This window comes from Mustela lutreola, chromosome 3 (assembly GCF_030435805.1).
Source record: "Mustela lutreola isolate mMusLut2 chromosome 3, mMusLut2.pri, whole genome shotgun sequence".
Lineage (NCBI taxonomy): Eukaryota > Metazoa > Chordata > Mammalia > Carnivora > Mustelidae > Mustela > Mustela lutreola.
In genome coordinates, this window is record NC_081292.1 from 155,044,474 (window position 1) to 155,057,542 (window position 13,069).

Sequence of the window (13,069 nt, forward strand, 5' to 3'; positions counted from 1 at the left end):
ATACATCAGCTGGGCCGAGTCGGATGCCGCCGCCCCGGAAGGCCCGGCTCCCCGGCAACCGTCCGTCCGCCTGCCGGGGTGGCTCAGTTGGCTGAGGGCCGGCCGACTGTCAGAGTGGGGTACACTGCATGCGGAGGGTCACAGCGTGCGGGGGCGTAAGTCGCGGGGCTTTATGTGGGGAGATTTGGGGCACATTTCCGGTTTGCTTTGGATTAGATAGGAATGCGTATGTTGACACTGGCGAGTTGACCAGCCCCGGGACTGGCCCTTCAGCCTGACGGCTGAGTGGACGGACGGACGCTCGCAGCCTGACGAGGCAGGTGGTGGTAGGCTTGAGAGTGCTTTTCAAACAGACTTTGATTCCAGTGATTATGTGTCTATTTTACCATCTGTTTGGTCTGGAACTGCAAAGGGAGCCGAGTGCCACAAGGGCGTGGAAGCCGAAGTTTGTTTGCAAGATTACCTAGTGTCTTTGCACAGTTGGGATTTGGGAGTTCTTCAAAAAGACCTCATGATCTTGCTTGTTTTCCGTGCGATAATACAGGTGACAATCCACGAGGACATTTCGTGGGTTTTTTGGTTTTGTTTTGTTTTATCTTGGCTTGTTTTTTAAACGTTGTTGAGGGAGGTTTGGGGGGAAAAAAACGCTGAAGTTTTGGGATACAATGAATATAAATGTGTTACATATATTTGTAAAGAATTCTGCAAAAAACAATGCAACAAGGGATTGCGAATTACAATCTAAGGGTATACCTATTCCTTCAGACCTGATTATTGTTTCATTTTGCATTATTTTCCACTGCTGAATTTTTTATATTTAGTATTGGTAGCTTTATTTTAAATTTTCTAATTTTATATTGTGTTCATATATGATAGAGGTAGAATTCAAGTGGATTTGGAAGAAATCAACAAATATTTATTTGAGTATATTAGGTTCTGACACTGTTTTATGTGCTGTGGATAAAGAAATGAGCAAGATGGACAAGATCTCCACTCCTTTGGAATTTACATCCTCGTGGTGGAGAGAAAACAATTACATCCTTGGTCGTAATTGCTACACTGAGGATTGAAACAGAGTTATATGTTAGCCTGGAGGGTGGCCGTTTTAGACTGGCAAACTCTCTCTGAGGAGAGACACTGGAGTTGAGATCTGAATTAAAAATAGGATCCCAAAAGCAAAGGGAAGAGAATTTCAACCTGAGGAAACAGCCTTGTGAAGATCTAAGAATCCATTTGACCAGGCAGGCTGAAGGAAATGAGGGAAAGGGAAAGGGGCAGGACTTGAGATCTGAGAAGTAGGTGGCGAAGAGCCAGATACATACAGTATTTTATAAGCTTTGAGGAAGGGTTTGGATTTTAATCTAAATTTGTAAAATTGTTCTTAAGTTTAGCTTGGCTACGTTCATTTTTTTTGCCACTCTTTCTCTTTGATTTTCTTCTCTTGGTTTTCTTGGATTTATTAAATTGGTTCTTTACCTCAAATCTTTTCTATCATTTTATTCGTTATCAGACAAGGTGGCACACCATGACATAGGAGCTTGCAGCACTGCCACTGAAATTTTGAATGAAACCATTTCTTAGTTTTTATGAGTGAAAGGTACAGTTAATGCATCTGAAAGGCAGAGCTGTCTCCTTGGCTCCATTCTGTGGAAGGAGCTGCTGAGACAGTTTTTTAAGAGTGGAAAATCTTTTTGAGTTGGGATTAGCAGATCTGGAGTGAGACATTTTTGAGAAACAATTAGTTAAGGGAAGGGCTTCAGAGGTGAAATAAACACCCAGTGTTTTGGATGTTCAGTGTCAAATCAGTTTGACGTTATTTGACAGTGTTCTTTTTCAGGAGTTAATGGAAATTTATTGGTGTGTCAGGTGTGACTGTGATCATCATTAGAGTTTATGGTCTTATCTGTGTTTTCTCTCCAAATTATTCTTATCTCAGGTACAATAGTTTGTCCTTTAAAAATATGAATGTAGGAGCTTTCACTGAGCAAATCCTTAAATTGATTTTGACTCTTTTCTACGGATTTGAGTTGCATTTATTTGACTCTAAGGATGAAGTAACCTTTATTTAAAAATTGCAGGACATTTTACTTCAAGTAAAGAACATGGTGAAACTAATTCATACCTTAGCCGATCACGGTGATGATGTCAACTGCTGTGCATTCTCCTCTTCCCTCTTGGCTACTTGCTCTTTGGACAAAACAATTCGCCTGTACTCCCTAAGTGACTTTACCGAGCTGCCCCACTCGCCATTGAAGTTTCACACCTATGCTGTCCACTGCTGCTGTTTCTCCCCTTCAGGCCACGTTTTGGCATCCTGTTCAACAGATGGTACCACTGTCCTATGGAATACTCAGAATGGAGAGACTTTGGCAGTGATGGAACAGCCCACTGGTAGCCCCGTGAGGGTTTGCCAGTTTTCCCCAGACTCCACTTGTTTGGTATCAGGCGCAGCTGACGGAACAGTCGTATTATGGAACGCCCAGTCATACAAATTATATAGGTATGAATATTTAGACCCTTTCCGTTTTTAACCCTATTAACAAGTTTGCCAAGAAAGAAAGAAAGAAAGAATATGTTGATGACCAGATAATTTTCCGATATTGCAAGGAAAGACATTTTGACCTGTCTTCTGAAGGTCATAAAAACAAATGTTTAATATGGCTTTTGTAGTAGATTTGCTTAGCCCTGCGAGTTTTTTTTTTTTTTTTAAGATTTTATCTATTTATTTGACAGAGAGAGATTACAAGTAGGCAGAGAGGCAGGCAGAGAGAGAGAGGAGGAAGCAGGCTCCCTGCTGAACAGAGAGCCCGATGAGGTACTCGATCTTAGGACCCTGAGATCATGACCTGATCCGAAGGCAGCAGCTTAACCCACTGAGCCACCCAGGCACCCGCCCTAAGAGTTTTAAATCTCCAATCTTTCTCCTGTAAAATACACGTTAATTTTGTTAGACTTTTATGGATTTTTACTTTAAGAGCTAGATAAAGAAAACAGTCTTTTGAATAAGATTCAGTAATTTTAGGCTTTATTTTTGTCACTTGTGACTCAAGCATTCGCAGTAATAGAGTAATGGTAGGTAAGTCTCACCTGAGAAACACAGCTGTTTCCTGACTAGGATTCTACCTGGGGAAATGATCAACCCCAGAAAAAAGAACCTTGTGATTAGTGTGGTGTTGTCATTAAAACAAAACAAAACAAAAAACTACCTGAAAAACTGCTTTTAGATGAAAATACATCAATTAATTTAAACTGGTAATGTTCTATTGCAACTTGCCAACATGAAATCTATGTACTTTTATGTCTATTATCGTGAGCTATATATCACATAAAGTTGACCATTTTAATAATTTTTATGTGTACAGTTCAGTGACATTAAGTACATTAAACACCATAAACTTTTAAATGTTACCAAGTGAAATAGCCCAATACACTTTCTCCTGTCCTTAGACCATTCAGAGCACAACTGTTGCTCATTAGAATTAGGTCGTGGGTTGAAGAAGGTGATGTGTTTTAAGTGGCGTTAATGAACCATTTAAAGAGACAGCTCAGAAAGAAGGAATCATTCAAGTTTCTTTTTTTTTTTTTTAAACTTTTTTTTAAAGATTTTATTTATTTATTTGACAGAGAGAAATCACAAGTAGGCAGAGAGGCAGGCAGAGAGAGAGAGGAGGAAGCAGGCTCCCCGCTGAGCAGAGAGCCTGATGCGGGACTCGATCCCAGGACCCTGAGATCATGACCTGAGCCGAAGGCAGCGGCTTAACCCACTGAGCCACCCAGGCGCCCCTCAAGTTTCTTTTTTTATATGAATGAAATATAGCTGTTAACTAAGAAATTTTCTTTTTTCACTTATCAGGTGATGAATTCTGCCTCTCTGTCATTACTTCCCTAATGTATGCTGCTGTATAAAGATAACACTGCAGTAGCACTGGATGGGACCCTGCACTAATTGTTAGGCTTTTATCAATTTATTTTTCCTAATTGAGAAAATTAAAATTAATACTGTCAGCACATTGCTTCCTTATCTTCCCAAGATAATTTTAACTTGTTCACAGCATTTTCTTTTCATAAAGAATGTATATTTCTAGTTTATATTTATTTGTATTTTATATTTGAAGGTGATGCTTCTAGGTGATTTTAATACAAAAGTTGAAAGTACTTTTGACCTAAAAATATGTTTTCCAGCAAAAGTAGTTTTTTAAAAAATGTGTAACTTTAGTTGATATTTTGGTTGTCAGAGCTTTTTTGGTTAAGTTTCGTAGATTTTAATGTGTTCATACAGACTTGGCATATGGAAAAACATGAAGCTACATGGACTTTGGTTTGGATCTATATAGCTTAGGCTTGAATACGTTACTCAAGATAATGTTTAAACCCGTTTTTTGGAAAAGCACGTCTTAGTTCAAAGCATATGATATTTCTACAGACATCTGTTGCCCTAAGTACTCTATTAGCCATTTTTCCTGTTTTTACTATAGTAAGCTGCTGTTAGAAATTGTAATATAAAGTAAGAGATACTCCGAAATGGAATGAAACCCCCTGCCCTTTTTTGGTTTTATTTCAGATGTGGTAGTGTTAAAGATGGCTCCTTGGTGGCCTGTGCATTTTCTCCGAATGGAAACCTCTTTGTCACTGGATCCTCATGTGGAGATTTAACAGTGTGGGATGATAAAATGAGGTGTCTGCATAGTGAAAAAGCACATGATCTTGGAATTACCTGCTGTGATTTTTCTTCACAGCCAGTTACTGGTTAGTATTTTAATCTTTAAAGCGCTAGTAGTTCCTATTTGTAATTTGTGTGCACCTTTTAATTCTTTTATTCATTTTCATTTCATCTTCAATAAATGAGAAGCCCTTTTAATTCATTCCTGTTGAGGAATCATTCTTGTTCTTTATTTGATCAAAATGAAATCATGAAATATCATAAGGGAAAATCAGGTTATTTAATATACATTGGGGAATGACTAATATACTTTGTATAGTAGATCTGGATTCCTTAAATATGGTAATTTAGAGGACCTCACCCTATTGGTTGTGCTGGGGATTTTTAAAATACAGTATATTGATCTTCAAAGAGAAATGTGAAATTAAAGAATTGGAAATGTGAATTAAAGAATTGGAAATTTTCAGTTTACTAATTTAATCTTCCAAAAGCTGAATTTATAAAATAAGATATTTAACAACACAATTAGCTTTTATTTTTTATTTTTTTTTTAAAGATTTTATTTATTTATTTGACAGAGAGAGATCACAAGTAGGCAGAGAGGCAGGCAGAGAGAGAGAGGAGGAAGCAGGCTCCCTGCTGAGCAGAGAGCCCGATGTGGGACTCTATCCCAGGACCCTGAGATCATGACCTGAGCCGAAGGCAGCGGCTTAACCCACTGAGCCACCCAGGCGCCCCCACAATTAGCTTTTAAAGGGAGAAATACAAGCTCCTGAATATAGATAGACTCTTGTTTTAAATAGAGAACGGTGGGGGCCCCTGGGTGGCTCAGTGGGTTAAACCGCTGCCTTTGGCTCAGGTCACTATCTCAGGGTCCTGGGATCGAGTCCCGCATCGGGCTCTCTGCTCAGCGGGGAGCCTGCTTCTCTCTCTCTCTCTCTGCCTGCCTCTCTCTCCATCTACTTGTGATCTGTCTCTGTCAAATAAATAAATAAAATCTTTTAAAAAAATAAAAAATAAAAATAAATAGAGAACGGTGAATTGGGAAGCTCTCTTCTGTTTCATCCTGTGTGATAGGATGAAGTTTAGCTTTTGTTGCTTCAAGTCCTGTTCCACCACCAGTTCTGTCCTATTAGCAATATAGTGTGAGCTACATTGTAGATTTAAGACTTTTTAGTCGTAGGTGAAATTAATGTTCATGGTAAAATTTTACTCATATATAAAATATTTCAATAATTGATAGTAACACATAAGGTATTTCACTATTTTTGATACTAGGTTTTTGAAATCTGGTATGTATATTATGTCACGTTTAAATTTGTCCTAGCCATGTTTCAGGTATCCAGTAGCCACATGTGGCTAGTGACTACCTTATTGGACAGCTCAAGTCCAGAGGTGGGCAGGATGGTTTTGGCACTCCCCTATTTCAAACCCAGCAGTGGCTGATTAAAATAAGGTTAAGGTAAGGTACAAATCCTTTGGTACAGATCCAAAACACAAAGCCTGGAAGTACTAGACACATTGTTTGCCTGCCTCCTCTCAACGCACACTTGGTCTCAGACATTTTCTTGCCACACTGGACTCCTTTTGTTCCTTGAATGTTTCTAAGATGTTTCCAAGCATTTTACCATATGGACCCTTCAGCTGGTTCACTGTTAGTTATCCTTTAGATTTCAGGTAAAAATCGCTTCAAATAAGCCTCCCCTGTGCTTACTTACATAGTTGTATCTTAGTATGTATCAGTGCCAAAACTTCCTTTGATGAACTGTAGCTGTGAAGTTAGGTGGGACTCATAAAACTGACTTGATGATATCAATATATACATTAGCTACAAATATTTAGGAACTTATCTAGTGTATATATAATCATACACTGAAATTATCTCAGCATTAAAAATTAGTGGGTTTTTTGTGACACCAAATTTACTGATTACTTTCCCTGATTTGTATAATTTCTACCAAATAAAACAGACCGAATTAATGTTATTTTGGATTTATATAATTCCAGCCTTTGTCTTGATTCAGCCGAAGGGGGGAAAAATCTCTATTATTCCATGTGAATTATAGACTAAGCTTTTAAGAAATGGGTATATTCTTAAAAAAAAAAAAAGTTGGGAATAATTAAATGTTGAACACTCATAACTTTTCTTCCTTATTTTTCCCATCAGTGCTAGCCTTATAGACTCTAAAATGGGTTTGAAGGATGGCCCAGGCTTAGTAGCTCAATATTGGCCCATACCCTTGAGTTACATTCTTAGTGGAAGGAAATAAAAAAGGCAAGTTGTTGTAGTAAGTTCAGTGGCCAGGGTTATAATCCTTTGATGCACCTTGTTTAAAATAAATTCTTTAATTAGCATTTCACTCTATGGTTTGTGTTTAGTTAATGTCACTTTTGAATATGGTTTAAGTGAATAGAATTAACAGCTCTCAATATAAGAAATTGAAAATTTTTTGTTTTAAATATTTTACCAATTCTTGTGTATTTATTTTTCACAAACTTACATTTTTAGATGGAGAGCACGGTCTTCAGTTTTTTCGATTGGCCTCATGTGGTCAGGATTGCCAGATCAAAATTTGGGTAGTTTCTTTTACCCATGTCTTAGGTATGTATGTGTGTATTCAACCAGCAGTTCTCTAAAATTGAGTATCAGATAGAATTTCTGTTTTAATTCATCTTTTTATTTAAGGAACTCTGGATTTCTAAAAGTGATTATAAAGTATGTATTAATTATTTTTAGTCAGAGCAGTTACATCCATATGCACGATTTAGTAATCAGATGCTCACAGCTCATAATGACCTTGCCGCTACCACCACACACATTCCTGCTCAGCAGAAAAACCACCTTACACTTTATCTGTTTGCAACTCTTGGTGGTTTTGTTTGTATAAGTATTGTTTTTCCACCATATTTAAAATTTTTTCACTGTGGTGACTGTTTTTTGGCAGTGTCGGGGAGGTCTTTACTGCATGTAATGCACTGTTCCTTCAGGTGATCCTTCAGTCAAGAAACTCACATTGTTCAGTTTCGGAAAACTTTTAAATTAAAGGTTTGGAAAACCTTTAAGTTATTTCTTTAATAATTTCTTCCCCATTTCTTCTCTTTTTAATAATTCTCATTAATTGAGTGTTGGACCTCCTTGATTTCTTTCCGTGCGTCACCCACCCGCCACATTTATCTCTTTATCTTTTCCATACTTTCTGGAAACACACCTTAACTTCATCTTTTAACCTTTTGTGTTTTTTATTCCATCATATTTTCAATTTCAATAAATTCATCTTCTTCTCTGTTTCCTTTTTCTCCGTGTTCTCCTTCTATTTTATGAGTGCAAGGTCAACTCAAAACTCAGGATACCAGTTAGAGGTTTTTGTTTTGTTGTTCCCTTCTGTTTCCTGATTATCCTTGTTTGCTCTTGAGTCTTTTTTTTATTCATTTACACTGATCTTTCTCTTTCATATGGCTACTAACTTCTTCAAATTCTGGTGATCCTTGTATTCCATTGACATTTAAGAATTAGGCAATAATAAGCTGTTTAGAAGCTCTGTGCACATAGTGGTTTGCTATTGCTGGCTTCCCTTTAGGGTGAGGAAGCAGGTTGTTGGCCCTGACTGGAGCAATTCAGGGGCTTAGAGAATTGCCCTGGAGCTGCCAGGGAGCTCCCCAGAAAGCCATTCTTTTCCCCTAGAAATGTTTTGCCTAGAGAGAAGCATCTGGCGTTTGTGCAACATGCTGTGGGCGGGACGAGGGAAGGATTGGAGGTGGACCCCAACTGCTCTGTCAGTAGACCTTTTGCTAACTTTTTTGTTTTCAGCTTGATATCTGTGTCATCCTGATTTTCCTTTTCCCCAGCTATGGATAAGTCTTTGGGGGTATTCTAGGGCAGATTAACTTTCTTCTGGGCTGTCACCCCTCCCTTTGCACTCTGAGCTATTACTCCTCTATACTTCCTCCCCAGTTATTTTGCTTTCTGCCTTCCCCAAACTGGCTTCAGTTTCCGGATTGCTGATGCCTCTCTTTCCCTTCTCTTCATTGATGTGCTTTTATATTTTTATTAATTCTTTCACTGTCATTTTAATGGGAACTCCGAAATTAACATGGGCAATTGTCCATCTTGCTTTAGATGCCTAAAAAGATTCTTTATTGATACCTAATAAGCTTCAGTTAAATTACAAACTGCATTTTGTTGTTTACAGTTATTGTTAAAGAGAAACAAAGCTGGACACTAAAATATAAGGACAGAATTTCACCAGTAGTATACTTTTGCAATTGGGAGAGAGTCAAACATGAATGGTACTTAGCCTCTATTTATACAGAGGTGACTTGGCATTTTGAAGGGAGAATGAGGAATAAGGAGGGAGGTCAGTGGGGCTCAGTAGAGTCAGGGAAGTGAAAAATTACAAACAGGAAGGATAGGGGCCATGCGAAACTCATCTGGGTTTGCTAACTGGCACCTAGGGAGATTAGGCTCCTACTCTCCCAGAGAGTGGGAGACAAGGGTCCTATCATCAGGTTCTGGCTGGAAAGAACAGCAAATTCTATTGGCAGCCTTGAGTTTTCTCACGCAGGTACTTAAAGGGGGCTAGGATTATCCTAGGCATGCAGCCTTGAGCTGTCAGAAACTAGGTTAATGTTAAGTCTTTATAAGCTAAACTCAGGGCCTTAGTTGAGAAGAGGGCTCAGAAGAGCCTAGCTAGAGTTTGATCAGGGAGAAAATCTTTGTCATTATACCAGTGTATAGAGAATGGCCCATTATCTGGAAGTAAGTAAGTATTTTATTAAAATAAATTTCTCTTTGTGGAAATTCAGTTAATTTATTGCCTATTAGGTTATATTTAGACATTCTTTTAAATGTGTTCAGTGACATACTGGTGAGGACCTGTTGCTTTCATTGGTCGATCCTGTCTTCTTACTCCTGCCAAAGTAAAATTCTTAATGAGAATCCATAAATATAGTCATATATTGGATGTTCTCAATATGTCTTTAATAATTGTTCAAAAATCTAATGGTTTATGCTGTTAAACCATTAAGTTTGAACACCGTTTAAACTTTTTTAAGTTTACCATTAAAGCCTTTTTATAAAGTGTTTATCATCATTTGCATCTAATTTTTTTAATTGCTTATTTGTTAGGGAGGAGTATATAGACTTATGGATCTTACACTTGAGAATATAGCCTATGGCGATATTGTAAGTTTTATTGGTCTTCATGTGGTTTACAACTGAACATTTTTGCTGTGTTCGATTGATTGTGCCAGCTCCTGATCTGTATGTTCATAGTGCTTTCATGGACTACGTCTCCTCTCCCAGATAAAAATAAATGTCTTTTTCCTATTATGAATAGAAATAAAGTGTGTGTATTTAGTAACAATAATACATTTTTTTCTATTTGTTGAAGCTTTTACCTACTCTAATGACCTTTTTGTTTAATTAAATGCAGTTATCTTAAGAGGAATTAATGCTTCAAAAAAGTTTTTATTCTGAGAAAATTGATAGCTTTCACTTATATTGTCTCCTCAGGTCAACTTCTTAATAGTAATTTTTATAGGTTGTCACGAAAAACTATTGAATTCCTTCGGTTTAGCTTTAAAATAGTTGTGATATGTCTTTTCAGTGATTACAGAAAGCACAAAAGGGAGTTTAGTGTTACTGTACTTTGTTGGAGTATTATAAGATATAATTGGAATTATAGGATGTATAAATTATTATTATTTTTTATCTGTGAAATGAGAGAATATTTTCTTGATATCAGATTTTAAAAACTGATATTTGTGGGACACCTGGGTGGCTCAGTCAGTTAAGCATCTGCTTTCGGCTCAGGTCGTGATCCCAGAGTCCTGGGATTGAGCCCTGCCTTGGGCTCCCTGCTTAGTGGGGAGCCTGATTCTCCCTCTCCTGCTCCCCCTGCTTGTGTCTGCACATGCTAGCTCTCTTTCTCTCTCTGTCAAAGAAATAAAATCTTTTCAAAAATTAAAAAAATAAAAACTGATCTTTGTTTAGGTATTGGGGCAATTTGATTCTTTCTTGGTATTCAGGCAATTGGTGTATGTGTATATATACTTGTGTATATATATATATATATTTAATACTTATAATATTTTATTTTTAAGTAGGCTCCATGCCCAGCATGGGGCCCAGACTCATTCCCCTGAGATCAAGAGTCGCATGCTCCACTAAGCCAACCAGGCACCTCAATTTGTATTTTATATTTTTAAAAATTAAATGCCAAGATTATCTTAATAGTTTAAAAATTTTTTTAAAAGATTTTATTTATTTATTTGATAGACAGATATCACATGTAGGTGGAGGGGCAGGTAGAGAGAGAGAGGGGGAAGCGGGGCTCTATCCCAGAACCCTGAGATCATGACTTGAGCTAAAGGCAGAGGCTTAACCCACTGAGCCACCCAGGTGCCCCAATAGTTTAAAATTTTAGCTTAGCTTAAAATGTTAAATTTTTATGTATTTTATAGAGTTTAAAATTTTAAAACTACTTGATCATTATAATCCCTCCACATTTGCTGAGTGCACCATTTTCTTTACCCATTACTGAACATTTGAAACCACTTAATCACACTGCATTCCAATACCTGAGTTGCATGAAGATTTTTTCATTTTTTTATTCTTCAGGCACTTAAAGATAATTTATTAAAATAAATGAGTGAAATAATTTTAACTTAAACATAAATTCTAAGCACAATAAGCTTGCTAATTTTTCTTGCCTTGTTATTTGCAGGTTTTGAATTCAAATATAAAAGTACACTGAGTGGGCACTGTGCTCCTGTTCTGGCTTGTGCTTTTTCTCATAATGGGCAGATGCTAGTCTCAGGGTAAGCTATTTAGTTTAATTTCCTTAAGCCATTTTGATATGAAGTGGAACAGATACAGAAAAGTGCATAAAACGTAAAAGAACAACTTTGATAGATGGATGCAAACCTGTGTAACCACTACTCAGGTCAAGAAATGGAATGTCAGTGTCTTCCCTTTCCAGGTGCCCCTTTTGGGTGACAACATCTTAAGTCATATGCAATATCACTTTTTTCTTTTAAACTGATTTATAACAGATCATATAATGTGTATTATTTTGTGCCTGGCTTCCCTTAATCAACATGATGTTTGGCACATCCATTCATATTAATGCATACAACTCTGGCTTGTTGGTTTTCATTGCTATGTAATATTCCAGTGAATGTATATACTATAACTTATCCATTTTAATGTTGACAAAAGTGGATTATTTTCAATTTAGGAGCATTACAATAATGTGTGAAGCTGTCTGTGTCTTCTAATGTACATGTTTGTGCATTTTTCTAGGAAAAACACATAGGAATAGAATTTATGAGCCATAGAATAATTGTGTTTTCAGCTTTGGCAGATAACATCAAATTGTTTGCCAAGTAGCTGAGCTCCTCTATAGCAGTGTTATTTCACAGCCTAGCCTATACTCAATATTTGGTATTTTTGGTTTTTTTAATTTCTAGCCATTCTTTTTTTTTTTTTTTTAAAGATTTTATTTATTTATTTGACAGAGAGAGATCACAAGCAGGCAGAGAGGCAGGCAGAGACAGAGTAGGAAGCAGGCTCCCTGCTGAGCAGAGAGCCCGATGCAGGGCTCGATCCCAGGACCCTGGGATCATGACCCGAGCCGAAGGCAGCAGCTTAACCCACTGAGCCACCCAGGTGCCCCAATTTTTAGCCATTCTTATAAATGTGAAGTGTTATCTTACTGCATTTTAAATATGCATTTCCCTGAAACAGTGAGGTTAGAATCTTTTCAGAAGTTTATTGGCCACATGTGTTTCTTCTTTTATGAAGTGCCTGTTCATGTCTCTTGCTCATTTTTCTTCTGTATTTTTCTTATTGATCTATTGTTGAAATTGTATTTATTGTCTCTATAGTTCAGTGTATGAGCCACTTATGTGTTGCAGATATCTTTTCCTTTCTGTGTATTTGTCTTTTCAGAGCTTCAATTTTAGTGTAGTCAGTTTATGTTCTGAGTCCTGAGGATATTTTCCCATATTAACTTCTAAAATCTTTATTGTTTTTACTCTATCAGATTTGATTTGTGTGTACCATGCACAGTACAGTAGGAGTCCAGTTTTATTTCTTTCCATGTGGATATTCAGTGTCCCAGTAATACCCATTGAAAAGATCATTTTTTCTCATATTCTGCTACCTTGTCAGAAATCGCTGATGATATGTATGTGGATCTGTTTCTCAGCCCATTTCATTCTCTTATTCTATTTATCCTTGCTCTAAAACCATTCTTTCTTTCCAAGGCTTTATATTTTAACTATTCCTGGATTTTTGACATTCCATATAGAGTTAGCTTGTCAGATTGCCTCCAGCTATCCCCTTTACACACACAGACCTGTTGGATTTGTGATTGGGGTTCTGTGGAGTCTGATAAATTTGGGGAT

General features: G+C 37.2%; 1 protein-coding gene across 8 annotated transcripts in view; it reads left to right on the forward strand.

Annotated features, from left to right (window-relative positions):
- WDSUB1 (WD repeat, sterile alpha motif and U-box domain containing 1) overlaps positions 1-13,069 on the forward strand; it is a 47,135-nt gene that overhangs the window by 364 nt on the left and 33,702 nt on the right. For 2 of the 8 annotated variants that reach the window (XM_059167260.1, XM_059167256.1), the window contains exons 2-6: positions 413-544; positions 2,079-2,500; positions 4,562-4,746; positions 7,170-7,262; positions 11,386-11,479. In XM_059167260.1, coding sequence (XP_059023243.1) covers positions 512-544; positions 2,079-2,500; positions 4,562-4,746; positions 7,170-7,262; positions 11,386-11,479 — 827 coding nt within the window. In that variant the 5' untranslated portion in view covers positions 413-511. Of the gene's footprint in view, positions 1-9; positions 156-412; positions 545-2,078; positions 2,501-4,561; positions 4,747-7,169; positions 7,263-11,385; positions 11,480-13,069 lie in introns of those variants that run through there. The other 6 variants (XM_059167259.1, XM_059167258.1, XM_059167257.1 and 3 more) reach the window with 5 other exon arrangements.